General features: G+C 41.6%; 1 protein-coding gene across 1 annotated transcript in view; it reads right to left on the bottom strand.

Moving 5' to 3' along the window:
* Positions 1-20,699, bottom strand: part of SLC25A19 (solute carrier family 25 member 19) — a 358,752-nt gene that overhangs the window by 89,547 nt on the left and 248,506 nt on the right. Inside the window, exon 6 of the mRNA XM_044084946.1 lies at positions 4,769-4,899. Within this exon, the coding sequence (XP_043940881.1) occupies positions 4,769-4,899 (131 nt within the window). The remainder of the gene's footprint in view (positions 1-4,768; positions 4,900-20,699) is intronic.

Raw genomic sequence — 20,699 nt, 5'->3', positions numbered from 1 at the left:
AAGCAATATTCACCATCGAAAATGTGTGAGTGAACTGTAAAAAGGTGGTACTTTGGTTAAAGTGTTGGACCATTCGTTCTACTTCACACTCACCTGCCTTCACAAGTATAAAGATGTCGTCCAAGAACCTAGTATATAGAAGAAATAATTCAAAATATGGGTTTTGTTGTGAAAAAACATAATGGGACTCCCAATAGGCCATCACCAAATTGGCTATACTACCGCCACATGGGGAGCCCATAGCAACACCTACTTTTTGTTTGTAAAATTCGTCTCCAAAAATAAAGAAATTATATGACAAAATTAAGTCACCTAATAGGGTGACTAAGTAGATCTCCCTATCTGGTGCATGGTGTTTCTTCATCATATAACAATCCCATTCCAAAGCAATATCTTGTGGAATACTGCTATACAAGTCCTTGACATCTACTGTTACAAAGTTTGCATCCATATTTGTCTCAATACCTCTTATTGTGTCCAAAAATGACCTTGAATCCTTACAAATGTGATGTTCCATCTGGACATATTTCTGGAGCATGCTGTCAACTAACTTTGCACATGTGTAGGTAGGTGATCCCCTACTATCCACTAATAATCTGAGAGGTGGATTGTCTATACTTTTATGTATTTTCGGTATACCAAAAACACATGCATAACTAGGATATGATGTGATTAAATATGCATGTGTCTTAGAATCAATTCTACTTTCAATAAGTAAATCTTCGATGGTATCCTTAATTAGTTTATAAGCACCATTGACTTCTGACCTAGAACTAAGATCGTACTTATCCGATTGTAGTACCTGAAACATACGTTTCTCAATCATCAGTGGTAAAAACTACCAACCCTCCACCCTTATCTGGCTTACAAAACCGTAAGTTTTGTGTGCCGAGATATTCAATAAATTCCCTATCTTCTTTTGAAGTATTGTTGTTATTGTACTTTTGTGTTTTACTCAAACTCAAGTGTCTCAAATCCAATTCACAACACTTTTCAAAAAGTTCCAATACAGGGTGTAAGGGAGGGTTAAAGGTACAAGATATGTGTAGTGTATCTGAACTAGTCATGTCCGGGGAATCTCCAATTAATACTTTAAAGTTTAGTTTTCTAACAAATAATTTGACATCCAGTATAGTGTTAACAATGTCAATGGACTTCGTAGGTATAAAACTAAGTCCCCTAGATAGTAATTCTACCATGCTGGTGTCAAATTTAACATGGCTAAAATTATATAAGTTAAAGTCACCCGATTCATTTTTGACTATTTCTGGTAGAGTTGAAACTACAGTTGTGTCAACTGGTGGTGTTATAATACTGGCATTTGTCAAACCTAGGTCAAGTACAGTAGTGTTCACAAATTCAGTACATAAATCTAATGTTGGGTAGTCTTCCGATGTTGATTTATTAGAACATACTGTCTCATTACACAAGTCCGTATCTATTTGTTGTTCACCCATCTCTGTCCAAACTTGTTTGGGTAAGAGTTTTGATTCTTGGGTCTTGCACCTAAAAAAGAATATCTGTCAGTTGCATTGTTGTTGTAATTATTCCCCACCCGGTTATTGTTTCCACTCCTCAGTCTTTTACTCCATGGTGTACTAGTTGTTTCACCAAAATCATCGAGGTTGCCTACTCGGTCGATGTCATCCGGCCCTCTATTTGGTATGTGCATATGTTGGGTGTTTTCAAATTGGAGTGGAGCAGGCCCGGATTGGTCATATACTGAGTCATTCGAACTAAAGTTGAATAAGCCCTTCCTCCAAGTTTGACCAATCGGTGGTTTAGGGTAAGCCACCCCTGTTCTGTAATCGTGGCTATCCCTGTTAAGTTTTTTAATCTTCTGGAGATTAAGCTTGGCCAAATGGTCGTCTATACTTAAAAATATTCAATCATATTCATACTTATATCTGTTGAACTGCATGTCAACAGATATGGATCTGTCCAATTCAGTAATATATTGGCTTAGTTCAGCAATCCAAACATTATAATGTTTGATAAATAAAGTTATGAGTTCTAAGCCTTGGTTGTCAAACAATTCAACTAGCTCTTTGTGGAAGGTAGAGCCGTCTTCCAAACCTGTAGGGTAGGGAAACCTTCTCAAACCTTTAGGGACGATTTTCCGTGTTAAGCATTCGTTGAAATAGGCTACCTCTAGTTGTAGCTTTTTGTATTTCAACAAACACACATCAAAATCTTTTAATTTAGAAGTAATGTTATTGCTGTTATTTTCATTATTAACATTCCTTAAACAGTCATTCAAGCAGGAAACACCAGGTTCTCGTATATCTGACAAACAAAAATGACTTTTAAGCCAAGAAGGTAATTGAACAGTATCTTTTTTACCTTCATTTGTTTGAATTCGGTCCGCTGCAACAACTGGTGGTTGTATGATGCCGGTGGTTACATGTAAAGCTTGTGTTGTACTTGTTCTATCTGGTATCCCGCCAGTAGTCACAGGAGTCGTTATTAAATTATCCTTAATAAAGCAGCCGTTTGTGTCCATAGGTGCTCCATTTAAATTTACTTGCGTAACTTGTGTTACCGAGCAAGCTTCGGAATTGTTGTTAGACTGAATTTGTTTAATACTATCACCTTCTGTTGTTAATGGGTGTATGATTCCATTCCCATTAAACAAATGTGGAGCAACGTTGACTGTTTGTGTTGTTCGTTTGCCGGTATGAGTAACCGTACCGGCTTCAAACATCACTTCCTGGTTCTGATTCTGGTTATGCAGCTGAACCACTTCCGTATCATGATTACTAGAATTGTTTAATTTGTGAAGCTGCAAAATTAAAGAGTCCACAGTCTTTGAGTAAATTTCACGAAAGTCACGGTTTTTGCCGTTTTCAATATCGATGTTGTCCAATTTAGTATGCAGGCTCTCAAGCTTCTTGTTAATGGTATCCAGTAGGTTGCCAACGACCGGGTGTGCAGTCACATCCAATAAGTCCTCAGCTGGAGTATTCGGTGTACGAAGTTTGAAAATAGCCGGTGTATCGTCTGGTTTGAAAGAGTCAGAGTCACTGGTTTTACGGGATGCCATAACAAACCAAAGAAGAGAAAACGGCAAACAGCTCCAACAGCACTAAACCAATAAACCGTAACCAGTGACACCAATATAGCTGTTAAAACTTACTTTTACTGAAAAAATAATAATAATAAAATAGAATGAAGCGCTTTTCGTCAGGTCAAATACCCGACTTCTTCAGATTATTCACACACTTTAAACCAACATTTGCTGTTATATATTAATTAGGTCCTGAGAGCCTATTTAACTTCATTAATCTATTAAATTATTAAAGAGCTAGCAGCAAAGAAATAGCAACAAAGAACAAATACAGAACAGTTAATATAAATGGTTAAATAAATAATTAAATAAATTGTAATGTTATAAAATGTACATAGTAAAAAAGTATAAAGCACAGACCATAATCAATACTCATTTTATAGTATATAGCAACGGTATTTATCTTTTAAAACTCTTTAGTTTTAACAGGCTAGAAATTGAACAAGTATCATTTAAGCCTGGATGGCAGGAGGCATACAATCTTACTTGCCAAATTAATTCAGCTTCTTCTAATTGTACAGATCTCGGGCCACCTTTTTCATTTATTGACTTAATCAGTTAAATGCAATTAAACTGAAGCACTTAAGACTATAGAGGGAATTCATAAAGATTACCATGACATCTCAAGGTAACCTTTATAAACATGTAGGCAGCCCTACCATCGGTGCTTTTGTAGTCTATGCATTCAGAAAGGTTACCTTGATGTGTACACTGCATGTTAATCTTTATGATAGCTCACCCCCACCATGTACACTTAAAAACCACCAAATACAACCTAAGTATAATAGCAATAATTTACATAACAAAACAAACTAGAGTGAGAGAAGAAAACCAGTCAGTGCCTTGGCATCTTAAGAGCACTTTTAAAGTTCAAGTTCTTGTTTAATGGGGGGGGGGGGGCCTCAGTGGCATTCACTACAACTTCTCAGACTTTTCTCAGAGGTTTCAAATATGCTAACATAAGGCTGTGAGGGCATTGGATAGTAGCACCTATGTATACATCCCAGCATAAATTCCAAAGCGATCCCATTTGACAGCAAACCCATAACACCAAGTAATGTCATTGTATTCTTTTCTGAATCAGAAATAATACATATTATACAATGACCCACCATTAATATTCCAAAACATGCATGCTGATTGGCCAGTGTGCCCATTGTAAATCCCACAATATACCAATGGAAAAAGGTCTGGTTGTCCGAACTTTTTTCCGTTGGTATAAAAAGTGTCCAAAACCTTTTTTTTTTTTTTTTAATTAGAAAAAAAAATGGAGCAATGGAGACTTTCTTTTCTCCGTTGCTTCCGTTTCAAAGTACTGATGTACTGCATATGTGTGGGAACGCAAGTCCCATACACATGCGCAGTACATCAACACAAGGTAGCTGTATACCACCACTGGCAGAAGAACAGTAATGCACCGTTATACAAAGACATGATTTAAGAAAAGTAAATATTTTTTTTCTTAAATAATGTCATTGTATAATAGCAATAACAGACTCCATGGTTATGGTATATTGAAGATTTACCCATGGTTGGCTTTATTTAATCACTCTGGCTTCGCCCTCATGATTAAACCACGCCAACCGTGAGTAAATATTCAATATACCATACCACATTGTTGATTACTGCTTAAATACCATACACAAATCTCTTGTTTCAGGTGAAATCAGAAAACAAAGATTTAACATATAAAATGAATACCTCTCCAAATGCTGAACGAGCCTGCTCAAAGCCGCCCACTTGCAATCTCTTCTTGAACAGGTCTAAAGGGTAAGTGCATGTCTTGCTGATTATACCAGCACAGCTGCCACAGACCAGATTTTTAAAGTTTCCTTAAAATGTTGAGAGATGGGAGATAAAGGAAATCAATTAACTGAGGATAAAGGCTGCAGTTTCTTACAGAAAGGATAACAAAAATTGCAATGCATAACTGTATTATGGCATGTTTAGTGGTTACTGGCAAAAAAAACAACCAACATTATTACAAATACTGATCTATGATCCCTTTAATTTTCTTTTAAAACAAGAACTCCGTGAAAATCTGCAGAACAGACTAGAACAATGCTACTATCACAGTCAATTGCATAGTTGCAGTATCAAAGACTGACATTCCAACTGAAGCCCATCCCCCCCAAAAGCAACAACTATCCAGTTCACTTCATAATGACTGTACACTCTCATGCTCTGGTGCCCAGAGGAGTAGCTAGCTATTCTAGTGCCCAGGGTCATCCTGCGTCATGAAGCCCCCTCTCTAAAAAGAGAAGAAAAGCAGCTGCTATGTTTACTATATCAATGGCCTGTCACATGAAGAATGCTAAAGCACTTCAGTTCTTGATGCACTGAAGAACAAGAGCATTCTGCTGACTGCACCCCGTAACACTATGCATCAATGGCAGCTGCCCCCTCCGCCCCCACCCTAGCTGTACTACTCCTGATTCCTATCATGTATTTGAATTTGCTCATTTATCCCTGCCTGTGTTAAACCTAACGCCTGCCATGCTGAAAGAATATAAGCCTTAGGAGTACACAAAAAAAATAAATAAATACAATAATAATCTTTGTATAACATCAACTAAGAATACTATCATAGAGATGCAACCCAAGCCAAACTTTTTTAATTTCTCCAAGTCTTTTGGGTTTCTAATACCCTGATGGGAATGAACCACATTCCTAAGTCAAAGTATGATTAAAGTTCATGAAATTAGTACTGTTTCAGTCTTTAATGTTAGCCAGAAATGCTCTTTAATGTACCCATTAATGACTCCTCCTGCAATTCATATGGAGTTACATGTATTGGTACTATATCTAAGTATTCTTTTTTTGTAAGACCCATTTGCTCCTACTACTATTATTGGAACTGTCTGGGTATCCTTTTTCCACATTGCCCTCATTTCTGTCTGCAAATCCTGGTATCTTATGACTTTGCTTCTCTCTATGTGTTAGACACTGTAGCCAATGGGTGTAGCAATTTCAATGATCAGTGCTGCTTTTGCCTTCTTTTCATGGGCTACTATATCTAGGTTTCTCATGTGCATTTTTGAACTGTTGGCAATAGATGATCCCATGTAATATAAACCATCATTTTCTATGATGCTTTGTGGCTCATGTTTCCAGTGTTTTTCATCTACTTCAATAATAGAATGTTTGCACAATCCTCAATGTAACAGTCTTGCTTTTCAGTATACAGTCATTCTACCATTAGTATAGTACAACCAGCAACAAAATGTGCGACTGTTTTCAATTCTGTTTTACAAAACCTACATTTGCCTTTCTCCCACATGTTCAATGGACTTTGTAATCCAACATGTACATAGTCCACTATCTTGGGTCACCAATATTAACCTTTCATCTTTTGGTTTAAATTCACCTCTCCTTAACCATTCAAGTGCTTGATCCATCATAGGGTTGCTCCAAGAGTTTTCTATACTTGCAATTATATTTATGCATTTTCCACATTTCTTGCCTTCTCATCTGATCCTTCATCTTATATTCTTTCTTTTTTTTGGCACATTCAGTTGCTGCCTAATTTTTATCTACTTCTGGTTTAATTTTCATTCTCGCTTGATGCCGATATGCTTCTGCTAAACTAAGCAGGGAAGTCATCTTAGACTTATTCTCCTCATGTTACAAAACTTTCACTAAGTTTGGGTCTTGTGAGGTCAGCAGATATATATGCAGTCTGACAATTGCAGATCTATCCATGTAATCAATTTCGAGGAGGCCCATACCTCCTTCAGAAAGTGCAGTTGTGTACACTTACAATAAATGTAGATGTTAGTGTGTTTTAACTGTTGCAGTCATCATATTTGGGTTATCTGCCTGCAGGTAGGCCTCAGTCTGCCCAAATACCAGAGTCTTGGGATTTCTGCGTCGGACTCTGTCGCCTCTTCCATGACATCAGGTCATCAGGGGTATAAAACATGCAGCTGACACCATTACATCAGATTTTCTTGCCCCAGATATCAGGAGCTCCCAAAATAGGAAGCAATTACATGGCGTGGAGCACCTCCAGTAAAAAGTAAATACCATTGCCATAAGATAAGGCCAAAAAAGAGGACAGGTAGAAAGTACAGAAAAGTCAGGGGGCTGGAGGGAGGGTAACCAGGACTGCAACAGTGAATACACTTGAACATCTACATTTATGGTAAGTGTACACAACTGTACTATGTTTTTCATGTTTCACTGTTGCAGTCATCACATTTGGGTTGATTCCCAAAGCTGAGGAAGGGTGCAGGCAGTCAAGAAGTATTAGGGCTGGCTAGCAGGCCTTGTAAGACAGCTGTAGCAAATCCAGCTCTGGATTTAGAGAAAATAGGCAAGTGGTAATGCTTGGTGAAGGTGTGTACTGAACTCCAGGTTGCAGCTTCCAGGATGATGTCCCTGGTAGGGACTCCCCTGAGAAATCCTGTAGAGGTTGAGGTAGCCCTAGTGGAATGGATTCTGATCCCCTGTGGGGTAGGTTTTCCATGGTGTTTGCAGCAGAAATGGATGCAGTGTGCTATCCATTTGGAGATGGTTTGCTTTGAAATGGCCTTGCCCTCTGCCCCTGTAGCAAAGCTGACTAGCAGCTGGTCAGATTTTCTGAAAGGTTTAGTCCCATCAAGGTAGAACCAAGCTAGAACGCTAACGTCCAAGGAGTGCAGGATCCTTTCCCCTTTATTCTGGGGATTAGGAAAAAAGGTTGGTAAATGTATGGATTGGTTTAAAGCCACACTGGATACCACCTTGGGCATAAATGATCGGTTAGTCCTGAAGGAAACCCTGTCCGCATGGAAGATAATGAAGGGTTCCACAGCCATAAGGGCCTGTAACTCAGACACTCTTCTTGATGAAGTGATGGCTAGAAGTAAGGCTGTTTTCCAAGAGAAGAATGTTAACTCTGCTCTAGCAGCAGGCTCAAAAGGGGGAAGCAAGACCTTCTCTAGTACAAAGAGAAGGTCCCAGGCAGAAGTGGGAGCTCTCCTCAGGGGTCTTTAATTGTTAGCTCCTCTTAGGAACTGTTTGACCAGGGGGTGGCTCAGTATTGTAATGAGCTGGGATGGCAGAGGCATAAATCTTAATAGATGAGAAGGATAGATCTTTGTGGAGCAGTTCCGCTAGATAATCTAGGATTTGAGGTAAGATGGGCATGGCTGTGTCCCTTCCCTGAGACTGGCTCCAAGAACAGTATCTACTCCACTTTTTTTAATAGTATTTCCTAGTACTAGGCCTCCTGGCCTCAAGGATGACATCTAGCATCTGTTTGCTGAGGGTTGCTGGTGATGCATTCAGGGAATAAACCAGGCTGCTAGGTTCAGGGTTTGCAGCTGAGGATGCAAAATCTGGCCCTCATGCTGGGACAGCAGCCAGGGGGGGTCTGATGCAGGTGCCAGGGTGACACTTGTCAGACTGCATAAAGGTGGGCAACAGTGCTGGCATGGTCAGTCTGGTGCAATAAGGACTCTCCTTGGCCTGTCCTGTTTGATCTTGAGTAGTACCTTCAAGAGCAGGGGCAGAGGGGGAAAGGCATAGATTGAGAGGTTTTCCCATGTAAAGGATCGGGCATCCACTTTCCATGCTTGGCTGTGGAGATTTATGGTGCAAAATTTGCTCAAATGATGGTTTTGGGGGGAAGCAAAAGGTCCACCTCTGTTGTCCCCCACCTGTGCATTTGAAGATTGAATGGGTTGGGGTCCAGCTTCCACTCGTGTGGGTCCATTAGATTTTTGCTTAAATCATCTGCCAGTGAATTCTGCTTGCCTGGCACAAATTGAGCTTGCAGGTGCACTTGGTTGCTCAAGGCTGTGTACCACAGAGCCATGGCTAACCTGCAGAGTGAGTAGGAATGAGTCCCCCCCTTCTGCTTGTTTATGTACTACATAATTGTGGTGTTGTCTGTCTTTATCAAGAATTGTTTTGGAAGGATAAGGTATTTGAAGGCTGTCAGTGCATTCTATACAGCTAACATTTCTTTTTGATCGATATGCAGGCGCATTTCTCCTGGGCTCCTTTTGCCTTGAATGCATTTGCTTGCCATGTGAGCCCTCCCATGCATAGTCTGATGCATCTGTTGTCAGGGTTTGGGTGGCAGGGGGTTGAGTGAAAGGGAGTCCCCTTGTTGTGGTTGTAGGCCTCTGCCCACCAAAGGAACTATGTCCTTAGGCAAGGAAGGATAGGAATCACTGTTTCCAGGTCCTGAGAATGTTGACACCAGAGACTTTTTAAGTACCATTGAAGTTTCCTCATATGCAGTCTTCCATATGGAATTAGTAGAATGCATGAGGCCATGAACCCTAGGGCTTGCAATATTTTTCTTGCAGATAGCTGGGTTTGGGTGGCCAGTAGTTTGTCAAATAAACTTGCTTTTCTGGAGTGAGGAATTCCATCTGGGAAGTAGTGTTCAAGCTTGCTCTCAGGAATACAATTTTTTGGCTGGGTACCAGATGAGCTTTCTTTTCTTTGATGGTATACCCCAGAGAAGGAGTCTCTTTACAAATGTCAGGTGCTGAAGAGGCAGGTCCTGACTGTCTGCCTGACTCAGGCAATCATCCAAGTATGGGTAAATTTGAATATTTCTCTGCCTGCAGTATGCAATGGCTGGAGCCAGGCACTTTGTAAATACCCAGGGCGCTGTAGATAAACCAAAGGGAAGTGTTGAGAACTGATACTGCATAGAGCCTACCCTGAAATGTAGATATTTCCTGCAAGATTCCCTTATGGGAATGTGCAGATAAGCTTCTTTTGAGTCTAGGGTGACCAGCCAGCAGTCCTTGGCTAGCATAGGAAGCAGCTGTCGGAGTGTAAGCATTTTGAACTTTGGTACCACCAGGAAGGTGTTTAGAATTGACAGATCCAGAATAGGGCGCCAAGAGTTCTCTTTTCTGGGCACCAGAAACAGTCTGGAGTAGAAACCCTGTCCCCTTTGTTCTGTTGGAACAGGTTGAATAGCCCTGATACTGAGAAGAGAAAGTGCTTGCTTTTGGGCCTCTGCCCATTGGTTTGGAGGAAGGTCTGGCAATCCACTCACTGCCAACCCCAAGCGGAAGTAGAATCTGTATCCCTGGGATACAATGTTTAAGACCCACTGGTACTGGGTAATGTGCTCCCAGTTCTTTTTGCAGGCAGGGCGAGTTTTCCTCCTAGGGGTGCAAGTACTTGGGCGTGGCTGGTAAAGATGAAGGACAAGTCATTGTGAACTTTTTCCATAAAGGGTGGCTTACCACTCCCTGTTTTTGAGGTGGGAGCACTCCATTGTTTAGATCTGTGCATACACTGAGACTGTAGTCTTGGTGGTCTGTTGCCCCTGGGTTTGGACTGAGAAGGTCTAGGAGGGACTGGAAAGGACCAGTTCTTTGAAGGCCAATGCCTACAGAATCTAGGTGGCTGTACCTGTAGGAAATCTTTAACAGTTTGCATGCTTTGGTGCCAAACAAACGTTCTTAGTTTAATGGAGCATCTAGTAATTTTACGTTGACATGGTCTGGCAATATTTGTTCTTTCAGCCAAGCATGCCTTCTCAGAACAGACACAGTGACAGCAGCCTTGCAAGATGCTTCTAAGGCAGCAAAACCACACTACAAAGTATGTTTTCCAACTTGGTTTGCAGAATGCATTAACTCTTGTAAATCTTTATTTTTTGCAAATCAGGAATCATCATTTTTTGTTTAATTAGTTCCATAATATGATGCTGATACTTTAACATGTGAAACTGGCAATTTAAAGCCCTGACGGCAAGAGTTGCAGAGGTATATACCTTCTTCCCCCATCTGTCTAAAGACCTAGAATCCCTGTCCAAAGGGGTAGGGTTTTTGGTTGTAGTAGCCGTAATATCTTTAGGTCCCTGGGAAATGGTCTTTGGATCCAGTGGGATTTTTGAAAAGAAATGTGTGAGAGTCAGGAATGCTGTAGTACCTGTCAGGCTTTCTTGGAGCTGGTGGCAAAGTATCCATGGTAAGACTGGATTTCATGAAGACATCATCTACAATTTCCAGAACAGGGGGGATAGCTAGGGGCCTCTGCTGAGGCAAGTTTAAAAATTCCCTGAGTCTCTTCTTGGACTGTGGGTAGTCCTAGCACTCCCAGCGGAAATGCTCTCTGAGGGTATGTAGGGTTTCACTGAAAGAAAAATCCTTTGTGGGGGAGGCATAGGGAATTGAATCCTCTGCATCTGAATCTGAATAGGTAAATAAAGGTATGTCCTGATAATCAGAGGGGTCAGAGTCATCAGACTCCTGATCTGAAGAATCAGAATCAGAAGGAAAATAAATTATTTGTCTTTTAGAGGGGGAAGGCTGGCTTCCCCTAATTAAAGTAATAAGGTCTTCAGCCATTCTAAGCATTTGTTTCTGTGGCATGGGAGCTTGAGAATGCGCTTTGGTCATCAGTTTCCTAGGCGTAGTGCAAACTGTGGGCCTGAGAAATTCAATAGTTTTAGTCAGAAACGAAGTAGTCTGTTTAATATGACCATCGGAAGGTTTGAATATACCCTCAGAAGCCGGTGCCTGCACAGCGGCTCTGGACCCATCCAAGGCAGAGACATCCGCAGGTTCCATAGTTGAAGAGGCATCTTGCGGCATACCGGACTCCAAATGGGTCTCAGTAGAGGCCTGCAAATCTGCAGAAGTGGGTATCAGGGACTGTGAAAGAGCCTCACTGAGTACCGTTGGACTGGCGACTAGCTTAATGGAAGCGTCATTGGCAGTTTTGGCCCTATGCGGTCTGTCTCTGTCTTTATTCTTATGTTTTTTCAGAAGATCAGTAGTCGGACGGCTTACCAAAGCCATTTTGGAATACTGAGAAAAAGTACAGTTGTATACCTACCATAAATGTACATGTTCGAGAGTATTCACTGTTGCAGTCATTACACTTGGGGTTATCCTGCTGGCAGGCTACCCGCAGTCGGCCTGAATTCCAAAGTCCTGGTCCGGCGTCTTTTGCTGTCGCCTCTTCCTGGCGTCCAGTGCCAGGGTATAAAAGATGCAGCTGACGCCATTTTCTTCAGTTTTTCTTGCCCCAGATGTCAGGTGCCCCTAAAAAGGTAGGCTAAAAATTCTGCTCATAAAAATGCATGCACTAACATAAACATTACCTTCATCTACAAGCAAATACACCACATAGGTTGTATAGAATGGAGAAGTACAGATAAGTCCCAGCAATGAAAGGGGGATGGAGGGAGGGTAATCTGGACTGCAACAGTGAATACACTCTAACATCTACATTTATGGTAGGTACACAACTGTACTATGTTCATCGTGTTTCACTGTTGCAGTCATTACACTTGGGTTGAATCCCAAAGTTGAGGTTGGGTGGCTGGGCCTAGATAGAATTAGGAGTGGCTATGAGGTCCTGCAGAACTGCAGTGGTGAAACCTGCTCTGGATTTAGAGTAAAGAGGTAAGTGGTAGTGCTTTGTAAAAGTGTGCACTGAAGTCCAAGTTGCAGCCTGCAAAAAGTCCTTGGTTGGTACTCCTCTGAGGAAGGCTGCTGAAGTGGCTGCTGCTCTAGTTGAATGTGGCCTAATGCCCTTAGGCACTGATTTTCCATGTTGTGAATTGGAGAAACGAATGCAGTGGCCTATCCATTTTGAAACAGTCTGCTTTGAAATAGCTTTTCCTTGCGATCCTGCAGCATATGCCACTAAGAGTTGCTCAATCTTTCTGAAGGCTTCAGTTTTGTCCACATAGAAGCGTAGCTGTCTATGTATTTCCAAAGACTGCAGAAGTCTCTTCCCCTTATTCTGTAGGTTTGGATAAAAGGTAGGCAAATTAATGGTTTGGTTAAGAGCCACACTGGACACTACCTTAGGCATAAATGTTGGGGTTTGTCCTTAGAGAAAAACCCTGTCCGGATGGAAAATAATAAAAGGTTCCACAGCCATTAGTGCCTGTAACTCTGAGACTCTTCTTTCTGAGGTTATTGCTAGGAGCAGAGCAGTTTTCCATGATACGTATTTTATCTCAGCTGTATTGGCTAGCTCAAAGGGAGGCAGTATGAGCTTTTCCAAGACAAAATTGAGGTCCCATGCAGGTGTTGGAGCTCTCCTTGAAGGTCTTATGTTTTTGGCCCCTCTGAGGTACTGCCTTAACAGTGGATGTGAAAAAATTGGTGGATCCATATTGTAATGAGCTGAAATGGCAGAGGCATGGATCTTAATTGATGAGAAGGATAGGCCTTTGTCCAGCATCTCAGTTAGGTATTGTAAAATCTTAGGAATATTTGGTACAAGCGTGTCCATTCCTTCTGCCTGGTTCCAAGCACAGAATCTCTTCCATTTTTCTATATAAGATTTTCTGGTGCTGGGCCTCCTGGCCTCCAAAATAACATTCATAACTGCTTTAGAGAGAGGTGTGTTCTGAATAGTTACATTATCAGCCATACAGCCAGATTTAGGGTTCTGAGTTGGCTGTGCAGGATCTGGTTGTTTTGTTGGGTCAGCAAATGAGGAATTAGGGGTAATGTCCAGGCTGGGCCTTGAGACAAGCTCTTTAGGATTGGGTACCAGTGCTGGCGTGGCCAGTCTGGGGCAATCAGTATCATTTTTGGCTTCTCTTGTCTGACCTTTAGGAGTACCTTGGAGAGGAGAGGCAGTGGAGGAAAGGCATATACTGTAAGTGTTTTCCAGCTGAATGATAGGGCATCCACTTTCCATGCTTGTTTGTGATAAGTCCTTGTGCAGAATCTCTGTAGTTGGCAGTTGTGCAGGGAGGCAAATAGATCTATGTCTGGGCATCCCCATTTCCTTGTTATCATGCTGAAGACTTGTGGATCTAGTTTCCACTCATGAGGATCTTTGAGATTTCTGCTTAGTTCATCTGCCAGAGTATTTGTCTTTCCTGGCAGGAATTGTGCTTGCAGGTGTACTTGATAAATCAGTGCTGTGTTCCACAAAGTCATGGCTTGTCTGCAGAGGGGGTACGAATGTGTGCCTCCCTGCTTGTTGTACCACATGACTGTTGTATTGTTCGTCTTTACCAGCAGTTGCCCTGGATGAAGCAGATCCTTGAAGGCTGTCAGGGCATTCTGAACAGCTAACATCTCTTTTTGATTGATATGAAGATGCATTTGGCTTGCTGGCCATGCTCCCTGAATACATTTTCCTGCCATGTGGGCCTCCCAGGCATAATCTGATGCATCTGTTGTTAGTGTCTGCCTGGCCGTGGGTAGAGTGAATGGCTGTCCCTTGTTGTGGTGACAGGCCTGTGCCCACCATCGAAACTCCTGTTGCAGGCAGGGAATGAGGGTAATTAATGTTTCCAGGCTGTGGCAATGTTGAATCCAAACACTTTTTAGATACCATTGTAGTTTCCTCATATGCAGTCTTGCATATGGAATTATTAGAATGCAGAATGCCATGAAGCACAAAGCCTGCAGAATTTTTCTTGCAGATAACTGGGTCTTGGTTGCCAACATTTCGAAGTAAGAAGTCAGTTGCCTTTGTTTGTCTAGCGTGAGATAAGCCATCTGGGCAGTTGTATTTAAGCTTGCACCCAGGAATATTATCTCTTGAGAGGGTACTAGTTTTGATTTATTTTCGTTTACCGTGTACCCTAGGCAAATTAGTAATCTTTTTACAAACGCCAGATGCCTCAGTAGAATGTCTTTGTTCTCTGCTTGAATAAGGCAATCGTCCAAATAAGGGTGTATTTGAATTCCCCTTTGTCTGCAGAAAGCAATTACTGGTGCCAGGCATTTTGTGAAGACCCTGGGCGCAGTAGATAAGCCAAAGGTCAGTGCAGAGAACTGGTAGTGCATTTTTTCCAGCTATGAATCTGAGGTATCGTCTGCAAGATTGTCTGATTGGGACATGCAGGTATGCCTCTTAGGTCCAAAGTTACAAGCCAAGCCTTCTTGCCCAGCATGGGCAGAAGCTGCTGCAGTGTCAACATTTTGAATTTTGGAACGTCCAGAAAAGTGTTTAGAATAGACAGGTCCACTATTGGTCTCCAGGTTTGTCCTTTCTGGGAACCAGGAATAATCTTGAGTAAAATCCTTGTCCCTGCTCTTGCTGTGGTACTCGCTGAATGGTCCTCATGTCCATGAGGGATGTAACTTGCTTTTGTGCCTCTGCCCATTGATTTTGTGGCAGGTCTGGCATACCTTTTGCCTTTGGCAAGGTGTGAAAGTGGAACCTGTAACCCTGGGACACTACATTCAAGACCCATTTGTCCTGGGTGATTATATGCCCCTAAGGGGGCTGCCAAAAGATAAGTGCTTGGTATTGGCAGAGGAAAGTCATTGGGACTGTTTTCTATATGGCTGTGATTTGTCTTCTCCGCTTTTGGAGGTAGAAGCACCTCATTGTTTAGGCCTGTATGAGCCTTGGGGCTGTGATCTGCCTCTAGGGCATCTGTATCTGCCTCTTTGTGGCCTGTCTGACACTGGAAAGGACCAATTCTTTGAAGGCCAGTTCCTGCTAAATCTGGGTGGTTGTACCTGTAAGAAATCCTTAACTGTCTGCATAGATTTCACTTTATCCTCCATTTTCTTCAACACCTCTTCTGCCCTAACAGCAAACAAAGTATCCTGCTGTAAAGGAGCATCCAATAATTTTGCTTTAACATGATCAGGCAGATTTTGTTCCTTTAACCAAGCATGCCTTCTAATGACAGTACCCGTAACAGCGGCCCTGCAAGAGGCCTCCAGTGAATCAAACCCACATTGCAAAGTATGCTTTCCCACTTGTTCAGCTGCATGCAATAAATCCTGCATTTCCTTATCTGGATATTTAGAATTTGTCAACATTTTCTGTTTTAGCAGTGACATTAAATATTGCTGATATTTAGGCATATGAAATTGACAATTTAAAGCCCTTACAGCCAAGGTAGCAAAGGTGTTTCTCCCCCCATCTGTCCAGTGCCCTAAAATCCCTATCAGGGGGGACAGAGTTTTTCGCAGTGGAAGCCTTGACCCCTTTGGGACCCTGAGATATAGTTTTTGGGTCAGTAGCAGGGTTTTTATATAAAAATTTGTGGGAATCTGGAACCCTGTAGTATCTGTCTGGCTTAACTGGTGTAGGGGGTAAAGAGTCAGGAGACAGGCTGGACTCTGAAAATACATCATCTAGAACAGGTGGAATAGCAAGAGGTCTATGCTGAGGAAGTAAAAGAAAGTCTCTGATCCTTTTCTTAGATTCTGAGTAATCTTGGCTCTCCCAGTGAAAGTGCTCCCTCATGGTATGAAGGGTTTCCCCAAAAGAATAATCCTCAGGAGGAGAGGCTGAAGGAATAGACTCTTCAGCATCAGAATTATCATAGGGAGGAAGGGAGTATCCCTGTTCAGAAGAAGAGTCAGAGGAAATGGAAACCTGATCTGAAGATTCATATTCTGTCTCTTGCCTAGGCCTCTTATCAGGAGGGGGATGGATCCTGTGATCAAAGTAATTAGGTCTTCGGCCATTTTAAACATCTGTTTTGTAGGCATGGAAGTCTGTGCAGGATAATGCTGCACTTGTTTCTTTGTCTTTAGAGTTACTTTAGTCTTTGCCTTTGAAGCTGAGGTTGGCTTTACATATAACTGTGTAGGTCTGAAAACACCCTCAGAAGCCGATGCCTGCTCAGCGGCTCCAGACCCATCTGAGGGAATAGTTTCCGAGTGTCCAATACCTTGAGTATCCAGAGGCCTAGTCAGCTCCACGTGGGAGTTGGAAGCGGCCTGTGGCTCTGAGGTAGCGGGCGGCAGGGGCTGCGAAAGCGCCTCACTGAGAACCGGCGACTGGCCTCATGGAGGTTTCGTCGTCGGTTTTGGACCTCGGATGCCTGTCCTTTTCCTTATCCTTGTGCTTTTCATAAACTCCGGTCGTCGGCTGTTCTCACGGCATTATATAATTAAATCTTCGGCCAAAGTAATGAAAGGCAAAATCGTACAGACGCTTAATAGTGTGTTGGTTAAATTTAGCATAACACTGACAGCTAGCAATGTCATGGTCAGGGCCTAAGCAAGGAATACAGTAAGAATGAAAATCCTTATGAGGTATTTGCTTCCCACAAGAAATACAGTTGTTAACTTTTTCTGACATCTGTCTGGAGCAAGAAAAAAGTTTCCCCAACGGGGTACTTAGCTTTAATGAAGACTTCGGATCTGAAATTCGTTTTGAAAATCTCAGGAGTTGGCCGACAGGCACTTGCAAACTGCTTTTGCTTCGGGCACCGCACGGCAAGAACGACTAAAGAAAATGGCTTCGGCTGCATCTTTTATACCTCTGGCACACTGACGTCAGGGAAGAGGCGACAGCAACCGACGCCAGACCAGGACTTTGGAATTCAGGCCGACTGCGGGTAGCCTGCCAGCAGGATAACCCTAAGTGTAATGACTGCAACAGTGAAACACGATGAACATCAAAACCGAAAGAATTTAGTGACAAAGATAGCCCAATGAATTGTTCGGGTGTTGAACAGGGCACAAAAATGAAAGCAAGGAACGTCGTGGTCTGGGCCTAAACAGGTGACGCAGTAAGACTGAAAAATCTCTGTGAGGTATTTGCTTTCCACAGGCAAGACAATTGTTAGCTTTTTCTGACATCAGTTAGAGCAAGAAAAAAAGGGTCCCCAATGGGGTACTTAGCTTTAGAAGACTTCAGGTCCGAAACTCGAATAACAAAAATTTCAGGTAGTGGCCGACCAGCACTTGCTAACTGCTTCACTTGCTAACTGCTTCTGCTTTGAGCACTGCTCGGCAAGAAAAGCTGATGTAATGGCATCGGCTGCATGTTTTATACCCCTGATGACCTGATGTCATGGAAGAGGCGGCAGCGTCTGACGCAGAAATCCCAAGACTCTGGTATTCGGGTCAACTGAGGGCTACCTGCAGGCAGATAACGTAAATGTGATGACTGCAACAGTGAAACACGAAGAACATCGGGGAATATATGATCTGGGCATGCAGTGATTTATATAAATCATTTGATGAGAATGATGCATCCTACCTGTTTTCCTGTCCAACCTATCCAATAACTTTTGGGTCCAGTCAATCACTCCAAAACTGTAAGTTACAACAGGAAGAGCAAATTGGTTTATAGCTTGGACTTTGTTCCTAAAAGTCAGTGTTGTTTTCAGTATTAAATTTAATTAAGTCTTCAAAAATATTCCTTACTAAGTTTTATTCGCATTTGTTCATGTTTTATTGTTGATCCTTCATCAGTTCCCAAATATTTATACACTTCTTCTTGCTCAAGTTCTTTTACGTCACATTCCTGTCCCAAACTAATGTTTTCTTGGTGCTGCATCCTTCATAGGTAAGTACTAGGCTATCGGCCCAAGGGCCTACACGTAAGCCTAGCCAGCAAGGTACCATAGCTTATGCCACCCAAGAAATTTATTTTCCTGTGCCACTGTCTAGCAGTGATACAGAACTGATCCCCAGGGTGCATTTCCTATTTCCCATCCACTCATCAAGATTTTTTTTGAAGAGTGCTAATGAAGAACTTTGCTTGACATAGATTGGTGGCTTGTTCCAGAGTATAGGAAGCCTCTGGGACAGGAATCTTCCTGCTTTAAAGGTTGCTTTTGCACATTTATCAAGACCAAATGGCATTCTTTTATCATCTGAAAAAGTTTTGACCACTTGCAGTTGTGCTTTCAGTTCCTCATCTGATGATCTATACAGTTTTAAATCATCTGCAAATAGAAGATAAGAAGTCTTTACAATTTGTTGTTTTCTGGGAGCCAAATTGTAGCCATGACCTATTCTGTTAAGTAGACAGCTTAATGGGTTAAGGGCAAGACAAAAGAGCAGTGGTGACAGAGAATCATTCTGGAATATCCCCCTTTGAATTTTTATTCCTGCATTCCTTTATCATGGCTTAACTGCAAAATGGTTTGCCACCGTTTCATATTCTTCTTAGAATAATTATCGATGATCAGCTAAAGTTCAACCAATACATAAAAAAGCAAAGCACCCTGTATAAAATGAAAACGTACCTCACACATCCTCTTCTAGGGAAATAATAGCCTCCACCTACTTACTGCATACATTACTCTCCACCATTCCGATTTTTATAAATCTCTAGGTCTCTCACCTAAAAAAACTGGAGCAGTGCTATAAACAAAGTAACTTCAGCCTCATCCTTATAAAACCCAACAATGTCAATCCCTAAAATTACCTAAACTGGATGGAACTATCTCACCAACTTACCCACTCTCAGGTTGTCACAGCCCATAATCTCATCAACAAGCCAGAACATTGCCCAGACTTAAAAACACCTTACAGCTTTATACTCCAGCCCATACCCTATGATCAGGAGACAGCATGCTCCTTGACACAACCAGGTCAAATAACTCAGCTTGAGACTCTCTTCTCTAACTACTTAGCAAAACTCTGGAACTCTACCCCCATTAGTCTGATAAACAGCTTCAATACTTTGAAGGCCATCTAAAACAATACCTAATAAATACTTGGCAATCTTCCTGCACAACACCCAGCTAAAGCATTTCTTCATTTTCTGTCTCTCATACTCTCTAAACCCCATCAATATAACTATCGTTTCATAAATTACTCTTTTGTAAACAGCTTAACTTACTCCCCTTCTTCTCTCCCTTCCTAATGTCACTTTCCATATTATACTCTACTCCCTAAACTTACTTACATCCCATCATCCACTGTATTTCATGCAAATGTATGTATGTATAACTTGTTCATATTTATTATGCATTATTTAACATATACTTTTTGTACAACTTTTTTAAATATTATCATTCTATAATTTATGGAACTTTTTTCCCCCAGGCCTCCACTGAAAGAGGGTTAATCTGTCAGCCCAGTCAGACTATCCTGGTAAACAAAAGTAAATAAATCATAATTAATCTTTAAAATAGTTAAGTGAGGCACTCACCATAATAAATGATCTAAGAAATGTGATTATACTCTTTACTTTCCCTTATACCCTGTAAACTCGTTAGCATGTCTCACTGTCAAAGTATAACAATCCCTCTCATTGCCCTAACTCTCTGTCTTCTTATATATACCACATCATTAAACCCAGAAAACCACTTCATAACAGAAAAATCTACCACATCTAATAATTCCCTAGAAATAAAAACAGATACCTTCTCTAACAAATCACCCACTATATAATATCGCAACGTACTACTATTCGCCAAATTCAAAATTCTATGCAACTTATCAAAACCTACATATCAACCCTGAGCAATACTGATGCACCCAAATAAAACTACTCTCCACAAACACCACACAGAAACCTACTCCTATTTAGTCCAATGTGGCGGCATTCATCCCAACCCTGGTCCACCTTCTAACTCTACTGCTTCCAAAGTTTCTTCCCCAAAAAAACTATTTCTAATCACTCAACCTATGTAGCTACTGCAATAAAATCACAGAACTCCACATATGGCTAACCCAACACTCCCCCAACATACCTGCAGTCACTGAACCTTGGCTCAAATCACATATTAAAGATACTAAACTACTCCTTGCAGGCTACAACATAAGAGCAGACCAAATTCATAGAAAAGGGGGAGGTGTAGCCTTAATCTATCCCAATACTTTCACCCTACTCCCATACCCCACACTCAGTCCCACCTTTGGTACTGCTTAAATCCTCTTAGCCTCCTTAAAAATCAATAACAGCAAACAACTATGCATCACAGTCCTATATATTCCACCAGGTAATAGCATCCCTATATTGGAAGACATCCTATCCT

Source organism: Protopterus annectens, chromosome 10.part0 (assembly GCF_019279795.1).
Source record: "Protopterus annectens isolate FY-2018-M chromosome 10.part0, PAN1.0, whole genome shotgun sequence".
NCBI lineage: Eukaryota > Metazoa > Chordata > Ceratodontiformes > Protopteridae > Protopterus > Protopterus annectens.
The sequence above is the reverse complement of the archived record's forward strand: the minus strand, read 5'-3'. Positions and strand labels throughout refer to the sequence as shown.